This window comes from Leucopleurus acutus (assembly GCF_964270905.1).
Source record: "Leucopleurus acutus genome assembly, chromosome: 6".
Classification (NCBI taxonomy): domain Eukaryota; kingdom Metazoa; phylum Chordata; class Mammalia; order Artiodactyla; family Delphinidae; genus Leucopleurus; species Leucopleurus acutus.
In genome coordinates, this window is record NC_139149.1 from 82,861,181 (window position 1) to 82,882,749 (window position 21,569).

The window sequence follows — 21,569 nt, forward strand, 5'->3', positions numbered from 1 at the left end:
TTAAATGAGCAGGCTTACTAATTTTAAGATCTGAAGCCACAAGCAGGTAAATAAATTTCACAATAAAATGTGGCTCATACTGTGAATTCCATTTGTCTGACATCAGTATGTCATTTTATCGAGACTGCACTAATGGACAAGTTTTCTCTGTACTGAATTTCAGCTTTACTCATTTGGAAGTCCACAGAAACGCATCTGTTCCCTACAGTAACGACAAGTTGAATAACGGAACGCGAGTCATTTTAAGTGTGCATTGTGTCTTTAAGATTAATTTGACTGGTATCATTTTAAGGTGCCCTGATTTTTTTTTCACTTTACTTTCTTCTTCTTTCTTTCTTCCTTTCTTTTTTTTTTTTTTTTTGGCAGTGTTGATTTGTTTTGTTAAATACATACCTCAAAAATTACCCATCAAGCTGCCAGATAGGAAGCCATAGAATTAAAAAAAAAAAAAAAAATCAGGGACAAACACAGAAAATAAATAGGAATTCAAAAATAGTCACCCCACCCTGAGAGCAGGCCGCAGTTTATCAAAAAGCCAAAGCGACTCACTGTGAAGTGGTTTTTTTAATACATAAACAAGTCTCTTCTTTAAGAACTCATTTCACAGTCTATTCTTTCGGATTGTAAAGTTCTCTGTCCCATGCAATTTAATATATATATGTAAATATATAGATATATACATATACATATACACACACACTTGTAGCTTCCTTCATTTATTTCATAGGTCTTTTCATCCTGGAACTTGCCTGGTGTCTCTTCCATAAGTGCAAGGATAATGAAGGCAGAGTCTCCTGTGATTATAATGACTACGATCCAGTCCATTGTAAAGCGTAACACTTTAGTGTCTTTGCCAAGGCGATGTCTGATTCAGAAATACTGAACTTATTCAGTCTACAGGTGTATCCTGTGCAACAGAGAAATGTCAAAAAAAGGTAAGGAAAACAAAACAGACCAAAAAAAAGACAAAAATAAAATAAAGCAACAACAAAAAAAGTTTTTAAAGAAACTAAAACAGAAAATCCTTGGACCGATGTATTGCTTTGCCTGGTGGCAGTTCACATTATCTCTGGTCAATTTCAGCAGGCACCGCCTTGCTTTTCTCCGCACTCTCCTCCTCCGCCTCCACTTTGTACATCTCCTCCGAGCCTTCCTCGCTGTCATTCTCCTCCGACTCCGTCAGCAGCTCCTCGTCCTTATACTCGGCCACGTCCACCACCGAGCCCAGGTGCTCCTTGAGCTTCCCATGATGCTTCACGTGGTACCGCTGGTTCTGGAAGAACTTGATGATGGTGTGTTTGGGGAGATCCAGCTGAGCAGAAAGAGTGTGGATGGCTTCCTGGTCAGGGTACAGGCCCACGTCATGGATGAAGCTCTGGAGGATGCCTAGGGCTTCCAAAGAGATCTTTGTGCGAGACCGAGGCTTTTTGGTGCAACTGTCTTCAGTCGGAGGAGGCGGGGGAGGTGCTTCTTCTCTGGGAGGGGAGCTCTCCTTGGCTGGCTGAGACTGCTGTCTGTGCAGGACCTGAAAATTAAAATTTAAACAAAATTAACATGTGATTCACAATCTCACCTTTCAAAAGCCATCAGCCCAGTGAAATATGTGTTGTCTAGCCAGCACTGTAGTGATGCTGTAGTCATGGTAAGTTCAGGTCTTCTGAAAACTTAAAAGAATTTCTGGAGATTCAGAATCTCCTCTACAAAGCAAGAGGTTAATAATAGTAATGTTTCCATTCTGAGGCACAAAGAAGTTAAGTCATTTGTCGCCAAAGGTCATTCGAATTCAAAGGATCGCCAGGGCCTTGCTGTTAACTAGCGTGGTGTGCTACCTCTCTGAAGCCCAATGACAAAGAAACCGGACCCAGACGAAAAGTGCAGGCTCTACAAATGAGATCACATGGGCTCACGTCCAGACTCTTCCCCTTAGCTGGGTGTCCTTGTGCAAGACACTAAACATCTTTAAGCCTCAATTTCATCATCTATGAAAGAAAGATAAGACACTGACTTCCTAGGGATGTTGGAAGGATTAAATGACATAATGCATGTAAAGAACAGTGCTTGCCTTAAACCAGAGGTTGACAAACTTTTTCAGCAAAGGGCCAAATAGGAAATATTTTAGCCTTAGCAGGGCCATACCGTCTCTGTTGTGATGCCTCATCTCTATAGTGTGAGCATAAACAAATGAGCATGGCTATGTTCCAATAAACTTTATTTATAAAAACAGGTAGCAGGGACTTCCCTGGTGGTCCAGTGGTAAAGAATCTGCCTTCCAATGCAGGGGACTCGGGTTCAATCCCTGGTCTGGGAACTAAGATCCCACGTGCCGCAAGGCAACTAAGCCCACGTGCCACAACTAGAGAGAGAAAAATCCACACGCCACAACTAGAGAGAAGCCCATGCGCCGCAATGAAAGATCCTGCGTGCCACAACTAAGACCCAACGTGCCAAATAAATTAATTAATTAATTTTAAAAAAACAAAACAGGTGGCAGACCGGATTTGGTCCATGGGCCAGAGTTTGTTCACCTCTGGCTTAGGGCAAACATCCTATAAATGATAGTCATTACTATATCAGCCTCATAATTACTCTTAGAGTATAACAGTGGAATAAGCATTTGAGTCAGAAAATCAATTCTCCATAAAATTAAGAACAACTTTTGTTTATTTTCTTTTAGCCCTGATCTTAATCCTTAAACAAGAATGTTTTTTAAAAATATAAAAACTTCCAAATTAATTAAAAGACATAATTTTTTATTAAATTATGCCCTTTAAATGACTAGATTACACTCATATAAATGGACCTCCTCAGTATTACTGATGTCAAGGAGACAGCAGTGAGTGGTGGCTTGAAGCAAGATTTTGGTTCCCTGCCCAGGAATTGAACCTGGGTAGCCTGGGTGAAAACCAGGAATCCCAGCCACCAGTCCAGCAGAGGCTAGAGAACAAACTATTCATCCTTTGTTCTGCAATCCACTTCCTTTTTTTTTTTTGTTATCCTTCATGTCAAGGTTTTCTAGTTGTAATTAATTTAAATTTCTCTTTCATTTCTACCTATTCCCCACTCATTAGAAAACAAAACAAAACCGAAACAAAAACCTCTAGTATTTAAATACTAGATCCAAGTTGGAGCCACTCCTGCCTGGGGTGCCACATCAGCAGATTGAACTTTCACGTTGCTATAAATGCTCTGCTTGACCAGAAACACAGTATCCTGTCAGCAAATCCCCAAATGCAACGCCAGCTCTGGGCTCCATACTCACTTCTTTGCTCTCTGATCTTTCTAAATAAGGTCAGATATGCAACCCCAGACAATCATGCCCTGTTTTCTGTGTCGCCACTTCTAATGCTCTATAAAACTGGCCCAAAATCCCTCTGGAAGAGTGTTCCACTGCTTGTGAGGAACTGTACCCCCTACAACCCATGGATTGTTCCCCTTGAATAAAGGACATCAAACTGATTACTCCATTGGTTTAGTTTTGTCATTTGACACTAGTTAGGCAAGCTTATTCTTGATCCTCATAACTGCTTCTTCAGCATCATCTCCGCATGGAAAAGTTTCCCATTTTAATATTTATGAACTTTTTCAATCTGACTAAAGAAAGAGAAAGCAATACAGAGGAGATTGTCCAAACAACTTGCCCCTGTCCCCCTCACAGGCCTATGTGAGAAGGACTTCCTGGAGAGGGCGCATGGGACCCTGAAGAGGAACTCAGCTGCTGCTCACACCTTGCAACATCAGCGGCAGTGCTATAACAGCAAAAGGCTACCCGGAAGGTTCCCATTAGAAAGTATTATGTCAACTCCAAAGGCAAAGACCGAATTTCCTCCACTCAGATCAGTGTCTAACATCCTGGAAGTTCCCAAGGCCTTTAAGAATAGTGAGTTCACTTTTTAAAAAAACACATGTTTCTCTTTTACCATTCTCTCCTATTTTAGGTGGTGTTTTCCATGTTAGAGTAACATTAAACATTTTCCAAAGTTCAGGGGGAACTCAGTCCAGTCAATGAAGAAGAAAACATGTCTAGTTACACGAGAGAAACATTGGTACCACCACTACCAGCACCACCACACACTACCCAGATGACAAATTTTTTTTAAACTACAAAACATCAACATCAAAGCAAGCATTTAAGAAAACAATCTCTGCCATTTATCCTAGTCTCAGGGACTACCTGATGAAAAACTAATTTCTTACCGATGTGAAAATGTCAGTCTTTTCTGTAGAATTTAATAGATATTAGGGCAGATGACATTGTTACTTAGGTAACAGAAGAGGATTAAACTTTTAAAATAATAATTCATAACAAGTAACAATCAAAATAACAATAAAAGGATAATCAAATGCAAATAAGAATACCCATTATAATAAGCTGATGGCTGGTGGCAGAAAGAAATCTAAAACAGAAGACCATAAACAGTGGCACTGAAGGTCCATATAGTGTCGACCAATTAAAATGAATGTTCTTGACATTTTCTTTACCCCTTTCAACTAAGAGTAAACGCATGTGGTCTGCTGTGGTAAGCAGGCATCAGCAAAAAAGTGAGAGCTCCATTACTTCAACATCCTAATTATAGCTGGCAGGGAGAGGAGATCTGCACGGTGGACCCACACTGCTCATGGCAGCTTTGATGGCAGGAAGGTATTTGCTCTGAGGCTGTAAGATTGTAATCTGGGCAGCTTGAGCACTGTAATAAATGAACCTCTACATCAACAGGTGAAGATTATTTTGGGGGGGGTCAGTAAGAAGGAGAGAGACTGAAATTACATAGGAATATGTACCCACACAACATGTATACTCAAGCACAAGGACCCCCTTTTAGAGCAATTGCGATAATTGGAAAACAAAAGAGAATTAAAATGCCCCATTTTTAAAATTATGCTTGCCTTCTGTAGTAAAAGTCAGCATAACGGTTCCACTTAATTAAATAATTAGATTGGTTCTTTAGGGGTTTTCCATTGTGCATTGGTTAGATTTAAAGAGATTTTCCAAAACTATACTTTGAAGTTACTATAATCTTTCTGCACGATAGGGTTCGTTCTTCTCCTGAGGTCCCACCAATTGGCCTATTTCACCCCCCTTCTAACTTTGAACCTAGCAGTAGTAACACACAGATACAGAGAAGCCACACATGAAATGGAGAGACAATAATCATAGTAGCCGCCACTTACTGAACGCTTACTCTGTGCCAGACAGTTTTAAGAACTTTACATCGATTAACTCATTTAGTCCTCACAGTTCCTTGTGAAGGTGCTACTTGGATCCAGAACAACCTAGAAACACGGAGCATCTCAGGAACACCCTCAAAATTGGAAATTTTAAACACAGAGAGCTGTCAGTCTAAGATAGTAGGTTTCCACGGAACAATGACAATGCGGCTGCCATCAGAGGAGAGGAAGATGTTTCTCAGAGAGCTAGCAGCAATGGAAATGATCTACAAAGTGAGATACCCTGTGTCAGGTCAGACGATGCTCTATATTGGGAGCCATGACAATATTTGCATGAAGAAGGTTAAATAATATTTCTGATATCTGCAAGCAGATAGGAAGGAGTGCAATATTCCTAACATCTGAGGTGAAAAGAGTCCCCAAGTTACTCTGTCCCAACTATCTTCATTCCCCTGAAATGTTCTGATTACTCCAGGCAGAGAGTTATTTATTGTCTTCTATAATTTTTAGCAAAAAGAACTGCTACAGTGTTTCCCTGGTGGTGCAGTGGTTGAGAGTCCGCCTGCCGATGCAGGGGACACGGGTTCGTGCCCCGGTCCGGGAAGATCCCACATGCCGCGGAGCGGCTGGGCCCGTGAGCCATGGCCGCTGAGCCTGCGCGTCCAGAGCCTGCGCGTCCAGAGCCTGTGCTCCGCAACGGGAGGGGCCGCAACAGTGAGAGGCCCGCGTACCGCAAAAAAAAAAAAAAAAGAACTGCATACATTTCCTCACTAGCCACCTGCTGTAGCTTATTATTATGACAAACAATCAGGAAATTCTTCTTACTGTCGTGTAGTGCTTCTTCCAGTGGTGTGGATACTCTGAACAAAAACAGAGCAGAGCCTACTGCTTACGATGTGGTATTCCCCAGGCGGGGAAATCAGTCCAAATGCTCTCCCCAAACCCTCCATCTAAACAGCGGGATCAAGTCACCTTTTCTGCACTTCCCCACATCTTGACTAACTAATGCCAACTCTTTTAGTCTCGTCTTCATAGGCCAGGTTTCTGAACACCCACTTAAGTGAATTTTAGTTTTTCTGTCCGAACTTCTCAGAGATGTTTGAAACTCGTTGTTTGTTAACTAGAATGACTCAAGTTTGGTCCCTGTCCCCAGCCAGTACCCTGAGTAACTCTGGCCTGAGGCCGTGTCATTGATTCCCGCTGGATGGACTACACGCCATCCTGTTCCTCAGCTCATCTGACAGTTCACGCATATTTCTGGCTGATTGACTCTTTGAAACCACAAAATTTACAATTACTGCAACCAAGACACAGGATGTCCTGCCATCTGAACAGAGATAGGCTCTTTCCTAACAAGTTCTTCCCAAGCCCAGATTATTGTTTTCTGGTATTTTTTTTAAAAAAGGTTAAGTATAATGGAGCAGCTACCCAGATATTTATGTAAATCTGCCCAAGTCTGCACACTTTCCAGACTCATCCTTTTTCCCCTTTTTCAAAAGGGGCCTAGCAATTGACCTTTCTATTCCTAAAGTCTCTCATCTCTCTTCACATGACTTTCCCAAATAACAGAATATATCATTCTGTAAAGATAGCTATCCATCCCTTTCCTCTTGACCTTTGCAAACTGAAGCCTGACAATTCATCCTATCTCATTTTGGTTTGGATTTTTCTCCATCACAACTGAACTTAAATTAATCTGGTCGGCAATTCATTTCTGATATTGATAATTTCTACAAAGAGAGTTTTAAAAGGTTTATTTAAAAGCCTCTTTCTTTTTTGTAGCTTCTATTGTTAGTTTCTTAGGGTTCGCAGCAGTGAAATATCAAGGTGGCTTCAATAATAATGATAATACTATTAATATTAATAATAGGTGCTGGCATTCATGTAAAGTTTATTATGAGCCTAACACTGGCCTAACTGCTAAAAATACATTTTCTTTTCACAGTAATCCTGGAGTAAGCATTTTTACTCCATTTATGATGAGAAAATTGTGGTTCAGAGAGTATAGGTAATTTGTGTGAGGCCTCATAGCTTCTATTAGCAGGATTGGATATCTAAAACATATCTGATTTTAAATCCCGTGCCCTTAAACATTATGTTCTCCTGTCTTCTGTGCGCAAGATCACATAAGAAAATTGAACAAAGGCTCTAGAGTAGAGGAGACAGACCATAAATAAGATACCAGGTAGTAATAAATACTATAAGCAAAAATAGAGCCAAGCATAAGGAGGAGAACTGGGGGCAGAGGAAGTTATTTTAGATTCGGTGGTTCAAGGAAGGCTCCCTAAGGAGGTAGGAGTTGAGCAGAGGCCTGAAGGAAGTGAGGACCAAACCATGAAAAAGAGCAAAGCAGACCAAGGGAAACAGCAAGTGAAAAGGCAGGGAGGCAGGAGTACACTTGGTATATTTGAAGAACTGCAAGGAAGGCAGCATGTTAGAGCCGTGCCACCCAGTACAACAGATACTAGCCACATACGGCTACTGACATCTAAATTCATTAAAACTAAAAAAAAGAAAAAACTGAGTTCCCTCAGTCACACGAGCCACATTTCCAGTGCTAGATAACCACCCTGTGCAATACCATACTAGACAGCACAGATACAGCACATTGCCACCAGCACTGCCATCACAGGAATAGCTCGGACAGCCCTCTGCTAGACAGAAATGACAACTGAGGGGCTGCCAGGGCCGGAGCCAGAGCAGCAGGGCCTTGGCATTCTACTGTCAGTAAGGTCTACCCTTACTGTGACCTGCAGTCATGTCCTCTGATCTAGCCCCAAACACAGCAGGACTTGAAAAACAACCACTAACACTAGAGAGAAGAGAAATATTCATGTATCCACACACTAAGTAAGAAATACTCAGCTCATAATATCAATATATTACTGGACTTTCAACATAGTATCACAAATAGCAACACTATCATAAAAACAACCAGAAGGATGCATCGGCACTTCTATCCTCAAGAGAACGGGGACTTCCCCGGTGGCTCAGTGGTTAAGAATCCGCCTGCCAATGCAGGGGACATAGGTTCAAGCCCTGGTCCGGGAAGATCCCACATGCCACGGAGCAGCTACGCCCGTGCGCCACAACTAGTGACTCTGCGCTCTAGAGCCGGTGAGCCACAACTACTGAGCCCGCGTGCCACAACTACTGAAGCCCTCTTGCCTAGAACCCGTGCCCCGCAACAGGAGAAGCCACCGCAGTGAGAAGCCCACGCACTGCAACGAAGAGTAGCTCCCACTCGCCGCAAGTAGAGAAAGCCTGCTCGCAGCAACGAAGACCCGGTGTAGCCAAAATAAATAAATAAATAAATTGGGGAAAAAAAGAGAGAATGGTAAACTTACATTTAACTGATGGCTGCCTTCTTCATCAGAAGTGCTTATCATGTCTAAAAGAAATTATGTTTAAAACCATCGACCTCGGGTTGAGTAAAAAAAAAAAATCCATTTATCAGATATTTATGGAGGGTCTATAGTAACTGGACCTATCGATTTACAAAGATTTCTAGAAAGGAGTCCTGTCTCCAACAGTTGAGTGTTGATGAACAAGTTATGGGTAAGACATAATCAAATAGAAACTTAAAAGTTTAATAAGTCTTGCCTTCCTATTTATTCACTAAAATCTCATCAGGCTGAAATATGACATACATGTGTATAAATGAACATGGAGATGGCGATGAAGAAAGAAATATATTCAAAAGAGATATCAACTTCTAAATAAAACCCAACACCTTCTTGCCCAGTGACAAAACACAATCGTAATAAGGATATATGTTGTTTTTCTGCCTTTGAAACTGAAAAGTTTAAAAACACAAGGACAAAACGGTACTGTGACAAAAGCTGACTAAGAAAGATAAAGCAGCTCTTCTTAAACCACTCAGTGTTCAAATAGATTTTGAAGGCCTCAATGAAAACCAGCTGGAAGCCATGTGTAAAAAATAATGGCTTTTGCCTGCAGGGAAGGAAGTGAGATCCTAAATGATTAAGTTTAGGAAAGTATATAATTCACTGTATCATTATGGGGTGAACTGGATTACTTATAATATGCCGAGACTTTGTGGTCTTTTTTATAGAGAGAAAATGAGAAATTATTAAGGAGGTGACTGTACAGGGTGGCTGATCCAGTGCGGTAATAGGTAATAGGTGAAAATTGGCTCCCAGGTGGCCACATCCCCCTCTCTCACCCACAGGAGTGAGCCTCACCAGAGCTTCAGGTCCTACGTGGTGATGTGCATCAACAGGAGATGACTTCTAACCGCATTTGAGTTAATATCAGAATTATTTCTACTTGTTTAATTTTACCTCATCTAAAATAACAGAATGTAATATAGTTGATCCGAAGAAGGAAAGCATTCTTCCACTAAAAATCCTGAGAAAATATATTTACCAGGCAATAAGAACAATTGGTTAGCACAACTGGAAAGCCCTCATGCATAACTCAATTAGAATTTGTTAAATGAATAAGTGCTGCTATTTTTAAAATATACTATATATAAAATACCATAAAACTGAGATATTCGTCTTAGGTTTCAGCAACCTAGCTCTACCCCCTAGTTTTCCCTTTTTTTCAAAATCAGCACTTAAGACTGTTAATTTTAGCTCAAAACCTCAGTGGGGAGAATTTAGCATTAGTAATTAATAATTAATAGAACTATTATACATCTATCTCATTATTGGACTATAAGCTACATATTGGCACACATAAGTGCTCAGTACATCTTTGTTCTGCTGCACTGGATTAATTCCATATTCTCTCTTTCTTTAATTGCAGACCAGTTACTATTTTTGTTCTGTACAACGTATTGTTTTTTCTTTCTATTATTCATTTGTAGCAAAACTATGTTTTAAAAGTAAAGAAACTGTCACTCATTATAGGAACTTACATCTAGCAGGTATCTGAGAGCAAATATATATATATGTATATATATATTTTTGAACCATTTTTTTGTGTGTTAAAAACAATTCCAGGGCATCACATAATCCTTAAGATTGCTTTTACATAAACCTTGTTAGCAGGAGTTGTGAGGTCACAAAGTTCTCGTTTTGAATCCAATCTTTATCCCCCAAAGCACATATGCTTACTAGCCTTGCAGCTGTGAGCAAGTTTCTTTCTCAGAGCCACAGCGTTTGTTAATCTGTAAAATCTTCCTTGTAGTTTTATGAGGATTAAGTGAGATAATGCATGCTAAGTACTTAGCAGAGTTCTTGTCATAAGTAAGGTTTCCGGAAGTAGTTTCTGTCATTAAAAAATGAGAGGAGGTTTTAAGAATCAGCAGTATAATGCCTCACGTAGTTTTCTGTAACTACACTTGTTATGAAAATTAGCAACAAATTCAGAGATCTGTGTGTCCTTTTCACTCCAAAAATCTACAGATCTACAAAGGAGAAAGTCCACCAATAAGCTGTCTTATTTCTTTCATTCATACACTGCACACATCTCAGTTCTTCCACATGGCACCTAGCACGTGGAAGTTGCCACTAAAGCATCTGTCACATGGAATTACACCTCATAATCATAATTCCTTTCAGGGTGACACCTTCTATATGCACAACCTGGGATCCTCTTAAGATGACCTCCTTTATCGGTTCTAGAAATGTGATCCACGGTCCCCTGGGGGAATCCCGATATCCCCACAGAGAGGTCCATGAATCAAAACTATTTTCATGGCAAAACTGAGACATTAGTTGCCTCTTTGACGGTGCTAAAACTTGTACTGATGGTACAAAAGCAATGGTGGGGAAACTGCTGGCCTGTTAGCATAAGTCAAGTCAGTGGCACCAAACTTCACCAGTAGTTGTGTTCTTCACTGCCACATACACACAGTAAACATGCAACTTTCATTTAAGAATATCCTGATGAAGCAGTAATGTGGTATTAATTATATTAAATCTCAACTCTTGAGTATACTTCATTTTAATAGTCTGTGTGAGGAACTGGGAAATACACATAATGCACTTCTGTGGCATACTGAAGTTAAGATGCTTCTCATGAGAAAGAGCATTTGTGAGATGGTATGAGCTGACAGCTGAACTAGCACCTTTGTCTTGGAATAAATATCATTTTTACTTGAAGGAACAACCAACAGGCAAACTATGATTATTCAGACTTGGGTATGTGGCAGATATTTTCTTAAAAATAAAGTAAACCTGTCAATTCAAAAAAAAAAAAAAACAAAAACCTGGTAGTATTTGTTGCCAATGATTAAATTTTACCTTTCAAGCAAAAATCAGAATTTTGGAAAACTTGTAGCTTCCACTAAAAGCTTAACAGTTCCCTAATACTTAAAGACTTCCCTGATGATACTGGCGGTGATTTAAGAAATTTTAAAAAATATGTCATACAATGAAATGTGTCAACATTTAGAAGATCTGAATAACTCAATATATCAATATTTTCTAAATGAGCACTGCATGATATTATAAAATTATGAATAGGCAAAAGATCCATTCAAAGTGCAAGGCAGACCAATGAATTATAATGTGAAAAAGTATGAAAGTTCACTGATAGGATTTTAGATTCTACTCTGCAGCCAACCTTTAAGAAACTACCACTTGTAGAGTTTTGTATAGAAGAAGAATGATCATAATTTCCTGGGAAGGCTATTAAAATATCCCTTCCTTTTCTAATTGCATGTCTGTGTGACGGTTGATTTTCTTCATTTACTTCAACCAAAACTACACTTTGTATCAGAATGAATGAGAAGCAATTATGAGAATCCAGTTGTCTTCCATTAAGTCAGACAGTAAAAGTATTTGCAAATATATATGTAAAACAATGGGACTCTACTTATTTTTTTTGTTTTGGAGATAGTTATCTTCATAAAAATATATCATTTACATGTAAATATTATTTATAATTATTTTCAGACAAACATTTAAAAGATTTCTCAGAACTAATTTCTAATATGGTAAATATTGATAGATACGCACATTTTTGGAGTCCTTAATAGTAAGAGTGAAAGGGGACCCTGACACCAAAAAGTTTGAAAACTCTGTACCACATGAATCACTTTGAATATATAGCCTTGTCTTTCCCCTAATGAAAACCAAGCACTTTACTATAAAATACAAAATGGACCTTACAGTTAATAACATCCTTACTTGATCTCAGTCACCTAGGAAAGTCTGAAAGAATGAGTGTAGGAGAAAGTACACATGCATTACGATTTGCCTCTTGACTTTATCTCTCAGAGACATTTTCACAGGCAAAACATATCAGCCTAGGTACACAACTCAGCACTATTTCTAACTTCAAATGATGTTACTTGAGTTGGCTCTTATGGTTCTAATTTCACATCCTAACATTATAAGACTTATTAAAAACCGTGGTTTAGTTTTGTTGCTTTTTTTTGGATTATACAGTATCCTAAGGTCAAAACTCAGGAAATCTGTTATTAAAAAAAAAAAAGTATCCATGAAGTGATGACAAATTGCGGACTACAGGTGTTAGATTACATTTTGACTCCAGGCAGGTTTAATATAAGTTGGTCTCCTTTTACAATTGCTCTTAGCACATACAGCTATGGGAAGGGGGTTGGGGGTTGGGGGTCGGGGGAGAGAATAAGAAACAAAAAAAAAAAAAAAAAGAGTAGAGTTCAATAAAAGAAGACCATGTCGAGAGAAATCAATACAAACAAGCAAAACGGTAGGAAGTCTAACATGGAAATATGTGTTCAATTTCATCCAGCCTTAGTCTGAGTTTCCTCTAATATTGTAACCAAGATGGTATTGGAACATCGTGTATGTTTTTAATGCAGTTTAATAATTGTTTCTCAAAATAAACACTTTGGCCAAAGATAAAAGCATAAAAACACTGTGACACAATAATCTGTTAAAATAAACTTGGGGGTTTAGAGGAAGCTTCTTAAAACAGCCGTTGGCTTATATCATTTCCTCTTTGGTAACAAATTGAGAACAACTATACCAACGACTTCGGTATGGTTTGGGTTAAAAAATGTGTCATAGTCATCAATCTGACTTTGGGGAGTGGCCAGAATCTGTAAACCCTGAAGAGGTAGCTAGCTGGGTGAGCTGCTTTTCCAATATAAGGAGATGAGCTGATAGCAAATTAAGCAGGGTCAAGATGAGTAGCCATATTTCAATCAAATAGACTCCATGACACATAAAAAACAATTCTCTCTCCTATTAGAATGGAAGAGAGATAAAACATAGACATATATTGAACCTAATGGCAATTATAACTTTCGCTTCATCAGCGTCATATGATATATAGGTTTATTTGCCCATTTAGGACCTAACGTGACCAAAATCATTCCACAAACATAACAGAATTCATGGGAGAATTCAGGAAGAGCAGACTCTTCAGGAAAGTCCAGGCCACAACCATGTGTCCTTCTTCCTGGGAGAAACCATCTCCCAGCCCACCTACCCCAATCCCATTTGCCTGACACCCACGAGCATCCATTTCCTCCTGTTTCCATACACCTCCACCACCTTTCACAATGTCGTCTCAAAACACAAAACTTTGCCTCAAAATGAACAGAGAAGGTCTATCTTTTGAAGATCAGATTCAAGGTACAGATAATATTAAAGTGTCTTTAAAGACCTTATATTTGAATTAAAATGAGTAAAGAGTAACATGACCAGAGCTGACAGTTACCTCTGGGATTCTGATTTCTAAATGACTGCATGACTTGTTTCATTTGTATAGTTGAGAAAAGAGTGGCTTTTGCACCAGCATGGATGAAAGAAGAGCTCCTACATCAAGTTAAAGTTAAGTTAAAGATAATGAAGAGTGTAAAACGTTAGGATGATATACGTACCTGGAATTCATGATGGTATTAAAAGAACCAACGTGGAAATTCATGACACTTCATCAATGGCAAAAGGGCAAGAGAGAAAGATGTGCAAAGGTTCAGGATAAGAAGGATCCATTAGAATTCTTAAACAGTTAATCTAGTTGGCTAAATAATTCTCAAGTGAAGTAAAAATGTAAACCAAATGAAAACAACTTCATCAAATGCCAGTGATACATGCATGACCCAGTAAGCTCTGAAATTTGACTTTTTAAAAGAGATTCAAAGTAAGCTTAAAAGAATAGAATACATTATTGAGCTTTGCTTTATTGTACTTCTCAGATATTGCGTTTTTTACAGATTGAATGTTTGTGGCAACCCCACGTTGTCAGATGATGGGTAGCATTTTTTTAGCAGTAAAGTATTTTTAAATTAAGGTATATACATTGTTTTTTTTTTCTTTTTAAGACAAAATGCTCCTGCACAACTAATAGACTACAGTATAGTGTAAACATCATTTTCATATACACTGGCTTGCTTTATTGTGATATTCGCTTTATTGTGGTGGTCTGAAACTGAACTGGCAGTATCTCTGAGTTATGCTTGTACAGAAACTGCTTCAGATAAATAAATTGCATCCAACAAGTTTAACTAGAGCAGAGTTTCAATTCCTTTTAAGTGAAAACATGTTAAGTTAAAGGAGGTAGAGAATATATATATTCTACAAGAACAGACATCATGTAGGCAGCCAAGAACTGCATCAACGAAGACTTAAAATAATGATTCCTGAGGTAAAGCACTAGAGTCAAAATTCAAACCACTTAGAAATCTCTTACTATTTAGAAATCCAATGACAAAAATAACTTGAAAACACCTATTTGGTAAAGAATGACTTAGAAACAAAGATGATATGGGGGAAAGAATGTGTACACTTTAAGTCATAGGATCTCAATAAATTATATAAGCTTCATTGAACTAAAACATCATTCTTCCTGATTTACATACAGATTATATGATGTGAGTTGGGGGTTGTATGTTAAATTTAATCATTCAAATCCTATAATTAGTATGTATTCAAAGTGGTTCGCCATCCTTTGGCCTTCTTGTTTCTTAAAAACAATAACAAACTAATCTCACAATGGCGATAGGTCCTGTTGTATTTATTCTTCGGATGAGAAAATGCATACACAAAATTGAACTCTGATCCACAAATCACAAACCCCTGAGTCTAACATATAACAAACATGCCCTTACTGCTGTTTAGGTGGAAAATTACAAAAATTATTCTGTTTAAAAGTTTTGAACAAAAATTCATTTTAGTGTGAATAAACATCTTCCAATTAAAATATAAAAATAACACTAAAAATGACAGAGGAAACTATTCAATGTTTCAAGTGTATGGTTAAAAGTGAAGACAAACAAGTTAAGAAAAATTATAATACATTATGGAGAAGTTCCTCTCCCAAATGTTAATTTTGAGTGGGTAATAAAGGAATTTTTACTTTTTCTATCTTTGGATACCATTTAAAAATATATATATACCCAATTTTGTCAAAATTTGCCAGAACAAAAAAGAGAGACTTTGCCTGACACAACTCAGCCAAGACTCAGTATAAGATGAAAAATCCCCATAATTGTAATGGCACTAGTGACACTGCAGTTATGTTGCATTCCAGCTTCTTAAAGAAGAGTGTTTAAATTATTTAAGGAGAAAGGGTGTTTGGATTAGATTTTTTACCAGGGGGGTGGGAGAAAGAAAGAAGGTAATCCATGTGTTTGAGGTCTCACATGGGGCTGTTTAGAATCCCTTGATAGGCCAAATTTTCTGTATAATTTTTACAGTTGGGGCACTCAGAAGTCAGAACAATCTGACAGTTATGGTTAGTGAAAATATTAGATGTTCACCAACAAAATACTACCTCAGCATATTTTTTGCTTTCTGGATGTAACCACTTAATAACAGGACTTGAGAAAACTGCACTGTGTGAATCAAACACATAAAAGTACAAATATTCCTTTTATAGAAAGCAAATCTTAAGCAGTGCATTATAATCAACCACTCTGGTAAAAGACAAAGTATCTAGAAATACCACATCACGGACATATTATGGTTTATTATTCCCTAACGTCCAAACTGGGTAAACAAAGTCAAATGATCAAGGAAGGGTTTTCCCCTCAGACTGTGAGGTAAGGGCCACTGATCTCTAGGAAGTGTCAACAGAGATTCCTTGTGACTTAGCAGTGAAAAGGTGTCAAATGAGAGCTTATCAAACACAGCCTTTAGTTTTCAATTTCATTTAATTTCATCAGAGACTGGCTTCCTTGGTTTTCTTTTCCTTCAAGGAAAAAAGAATATGGAAAAATTAAATCATGTGAGGTGAAACTTCCGAAAGGTTAATTCTAGAGTATTCTTTTAAATTTGAAACCACGTTTAATTCATTACGAGGATACTGGTTTACATTGTCCACATCGATCATCTTACTAATCAGGTATGGAGAAACTTTTGCTTCTAAACTTTGTGGTAAATACACCAGGCGCGAGAGGAAAAGCAGACAGGGCCAGGCACTCTTACTCAGACCGTGGTTTACTCAAGAAAATAAGTCTTTTGCTCCCAGGGTACCAAGGATGGTCACTGGGAAGAGAAGTCCCAGTTCCTAATTCCCCGGGGCAAAGTAACTGGATTGGCAATTCCTCTTCCCACAAGGAAGATTCTAGTCTCCAAGCTGCCGATGAACCATTATATTCCCATAAGGCCGGTCATGCAGCATCCTTATCTACTCAGATTCACCAAGCAAGTCCAATTTTGTCTCTGTGCCACGCTGCCTTGGCTTTTCTAAGCATATTTGCTTATCCTGTGTAGGTCGTCCTCAGAAACTAGAACTGTCAAGTCATTACACTTCCAAATGTGAATCTGCTTAGGGGTGGATTTAATTTAATAGCTGAAAACTCAGTACAAAACAAACACACTTACAACTGACATTATCAGGGAATTAATCATTACTGCTCTCGACTGGTGTTCCAAGACCCCACATTGCCCCAGCTAGGATCTGAGAGTTCTCGCTGACTCCTTCCCCCTCCTCTGAGCCTCCACATCTAGCCAATCCCACGTGCTGCTGGTTAATTTTCCCCTTTCCATTCTTCTCTCACTGCTGTTATTTAGACTTTAAAATCTCTTGCCTGAATTAGTAACCATTACTTCGCAAAAGGCCTCCCAGCCACAGCCAACACAGCATCTTGCGAAAGGCCTTCAGTGGTCTCAGGATGGGTCAAGGCCTCTCGCACATCCAAGAAAGCTCCATGACCTGAGTGCAGCAGGTGACCCTGCTCCGTCCTTGCTCCTGAACCCTGCCTTTCAGGCTGTGCTCCAATGGTTCTAAAAGCTATAGTTCCCACCCTCGTGCTGTTTTGCCCCTCTAATCTCAGTGCCTTTGCCTCCTCTGTCCCCTCTACCTGGAAAGCTCCTCCAGTGAGGAATTCTGTAAGGAACCCTAGCAGCACTATTTCCTGGAAGCCTTCTGGGTCCTCCGGCCCACTCGGTTTGGGCATATGTGCCCGTCTTTTGTGCTTTTCTTTCTCTGTACTTACTTACATGCTGTACTACAGTCATCTGTCCACACACCTGTCTCTCCACGAATCTGTGAGCTCCTTAGGGATAGATTCTGTGTTACATTCTCCTCCACACACTCAGCACTTAGCACAGGGTCAGACACTGTGTTTTGAGAGAATAGTGGAAACTTAAAATTTATCCTAAAACTTCCAGAATACTTCTGTATTGGTAATAGCCATATTATATAGACCAAAAGTCTTCTTAAAAATTAGAAAACGTCTAATAGCTGTAAGGGAGGAAAAAGTGGCCAGTTCACACCGACACTCATTTAAAAATACACTTAGTACTGAAAAGGGCTAAATCACACTAGTTCGTAATGACTTACTAGACTCACAGACACACACACTTGGCACAAGCCACCAGTACCATACAGCGGCTCAAGCAGTTCTTTAATTCTGCCCCTGCCCCACCCCCCGCCCCAATTATCTGCCTGAAAATTACTGACATTCAGAGACATGCGTTCTGGGTGTCACTGTTGTCAGGGATAAAAACTGACATATTCATCAGCTTGCTTCACTCTCCCCCTCCCCAATCTCCAGAAATATTTCTACTATCAAGAGAATTCAAAAGGTCTGCAGCAGACAGTTTCTATGACCAAAAAAAAAAAGCTGCTGGAGGCAAAACAACAAGTAACAATGAGAGAAAATTATAAAAACTAGATGTATTTGCTTAAAAATGGATCACAGGTAGCACAATAAAGCCTGAGACAGTAATGGCCCTCAATGGAATGAAATGCGAAGGAACTCTGCCTATCCACACAATGCTATGGAAAGCACTGTAGGTCTTTTCCAAAACAAATATTAAATGCCTATCCTTAGAGGAGAAACAGTGACGTTAACTCGCGTGGGAAGAACCAAAAAGAAAGGAAAGTAACAAAATTATTTTCAAAGTATGTACTTCTGCCGCCACTTTGAGTGAACCACTGTGGTTCCAACACCACACAGTCCAAAGCGAGTAAGGCCAATGGTTTAAAGTTAGGGCCAGAAATGGCCTTTGCTGCTTCCTGGCCACCTTTGTAGTTTATTTAGATTTTATTAAAATTTGTTTTTAGAAACATTCAACTAAAACTAAATAAACCATGGGGGAAAAAATCCATGAAGAAAGAATCTGAAACTAAATATAAGCCATCTCATTTATACTTACAGAGATCAGAAAAGCATTTTGGCATTAAAGAACATTTTTGTTTTCAGGTGCAGTGCCTTTAAGGGATTATATAATTACCCTTATTGAGAGCATACTTTCTGGCTTTGTCAGATTCTCCATTGGAATTATAATTCCAGACTGAGCAAAGAATTCTATCAAAACTCTATTATCGGGCTTCCCTGGTGGCGCAGTGGTTGAGAGTCCGCCTGCCGATGCGAGGGACACTGGTTCGTGCCCCAGTCCGGGAAGATCCCATGTGCCGCTGAGCGGCTGGGCCTGTGAGCCACGGCCGCCGAGCCTGCGCGTCCGGAACCTGTGCTCCGCAACGGGAGAGGCCACAGCAGTGAGAGGCCCGCGTACCGCAGAAAAAGAAAAAAAAAAAAACTCTATTATCATATTAAAACACTTGATCATGTGTTCCCTCAAGATTCCCAACTTTCTATTTCTGAGAAGAGAACAGATTTAATGAGATATTTTCAAAGTAGAACTGGTAAAGGGAATATTTGTGAAAAGCACTGCCAAAAAGACAATTCATGTGGTAGACACAGAAAAGGCAAATTTTACCACATATACTGGAGCAATGGATATTAAATAATCATCTCTGAATAAACTCTACAAATAAATACAGTCCTTTTGGTCTAAACTGAAGACAGCATTGCCTAAAGGAAATCTCTAAGGTCAACCAGCAATTAACTGAAAGGTTTTGATTGAATGCTATTGACTGCTTTCATATCAGACAGCTTCCTGGTTATTACACTTCATGGGCTAAGTAGGTGCCAAGACGTTAAACTGTCAATAATCTATTAATACTGGACTGTTCAGCTCACTCTCCCTGAATCTGCAGGAAAAGGCATTCAGGCCAAGACCTGCTGAGAACTAATGCAAATTCGCCAACTCTGATATGGAAATCATACCTTTATTACCTCCCAGCTTAAGTGCCTAGGAATGTTGACACAGTATAAGAAGACTATGCAGATAATAAATGCTTATTCAGATGAGTTAAACTAATTTTTTTTTTAAGAACTTGCTGAAGGGATGAGCATGTCCTGAAATCTGACTTTCTTTCTAAGTCATACTTAACAGTTTCTAAACTGTATGTAATAAACATTTTCAAAGAGAAATGAGAAGTTATTTAAAGTGAGCCTCACAGGTCCCTGCCACTCAGCATCTGGAAAGCAGTTATACACATTGTGGGGTTGGGGGAGAACTTTTAATGAATTTAATAGAGAAAAGCACTTTAATTAAATGCTGTCAAAGTGGATTGTATTAATGACTATACACAGAGGAATTTAAAGCAGCTAAGTTTATTTAGCAAATAGAAACTGGGCTTTCGAAGCCTGCAAGTATTTATGTTTCTGCAGTTGCAGTACATCTAGAAGACGATGATGGTGCCAAATGAAACCGTTGAGTTATTAGATATGATTTTATTTATTGGGTATTATTAAAGTTTCAAAGGCCTCAGGGGAATTAATTTCATTTTCAAAATGAAATACCACATCTGATCAGAAAGGGTTAAGAAAGTGAATATTGTCCCCCAGTTTTTTCTGGGCCCTGGAATTTTGAAGCAGCTAGGTGGCTAATGGGGACAGCCTTCTTTAGGTTCACCTGGTCGGAATTCACATCATCTCAAGGTAGTGCAAAGTCAATGACACTATTTCTTCTATGACTTCTTCTTCTGTTGTTTTTTTCCCCCAGTGACTGGTCACTAAACACAATTCATTCTGTTTCACATAGCAATAAGCTGAAAAATGACCAAAACTCCTAAAAATCTCCATGAAAATTTGGTTGCCATAACTTTTTAAATGAAAAACACGAGTAACACAAACTTCTACAAAGGAAAAGGTATCGAATGTTTGACTTAGGACAAATAGGGAAAAAAGGGTCTTCCTCAGTATCTTCTACTCAGAGGTTGACCGCAGAACAAACCTATTATTAATGATAATATTTTAAAAATAAACAAAGAAAAAATGAGCCTTAATGCATGAAAGCTGTAAAAGATTGAAAAGCTGGTCTGGCTAGAAAATACTACGTGTGTGTCAAAATGATTTTCTCTACCGTTTGTAAAAATGTAATTATCCATGATATGCTATTATACATGATAGGCTACAAGGGTGAAGGATTTCAAGTAAATCCACTGGAAGCTAGGGATTCGCCTTTGGTCTTCAGCCCCTGACACCACCATGTCTGTGAGATCACAAACTTCTGCCATGATTTACCACATCCTTTTTGCAGTTATATATACTCTTTCAGTCTGTCTTTAGGTTTTAATTCAAAACATGAGGAAGGGGGAGGAGGGAAACGTGAGGATTGGAGCAAAAAAACAAAACACAAAATCCAGCACCTATTTCCTTTCAAGAACAGAGTAATGATCACAAATGGAGAGTTTCAACTTTCTAAATAAATAACCTAATTTTTAATCCTTCCCCTCCCCCCATCCAAGCTATTTATTAATATCATATGTTTGATCTGTGTCTTTGTAGTTCTGGAACTTATAAGCATCTCTGCTATCCCCATCTGTGCCAAGATGTTTCAGACTAGTCTTTGAAATGCTGCAAATGCAGATGAATGTGACATAAAATAGGAACTGATTACATACACGTTCTATACGTGAGTAATGGTGACACAGAACACAGAGGACATTACATGTTCATAGAGTGCACTGGACAACTGTGCTTCACATATGCAAACATGAAGAGATCATCAAAGTACAGCATGCCATCTCTAGCATAGCTATTCTAGGAGCTCAAAATAAATTGGTTGATTTCTTGCAAATAAAGTGACAAGAAAACTTCTCCTCTGGTACCTCAGTAGTTCTAAAATGAAGATATATCAAAGACTCATCAACTGATAGAACATACTGATGCATTTGATCCAGATTATGTTTTACAAGCAAAA

General features: G+C 38.8%; 1 protein-coding gene across 2 annotated transcripts in view; it reads right to left on the reverse strand.

Annotated features, from left to right (window-relative positions):
* Positions 1–254: 254 nt before the first annotated feature.
* The window catches only part of SATB2 (SATB homeobox 2), a 187,042-nt gene continuing 165,727 nt past the window's right edge, over positions 255–21,569 (reverse strand). For both annotated transcript variants that reach the window (XM_082841654.1, XM_082841653.1), the window contains one exon: positions 255–1,525. In XM_082841654.1, the coding sequence (XP_082697780.1) occupies positions 1,064–1,525 (462 nt within the window). In that variant the 3' untranslated portion in view covers positions 255–1,063. The remainder of the gene's footprint in view (positions 1,526–21,569) is intronic.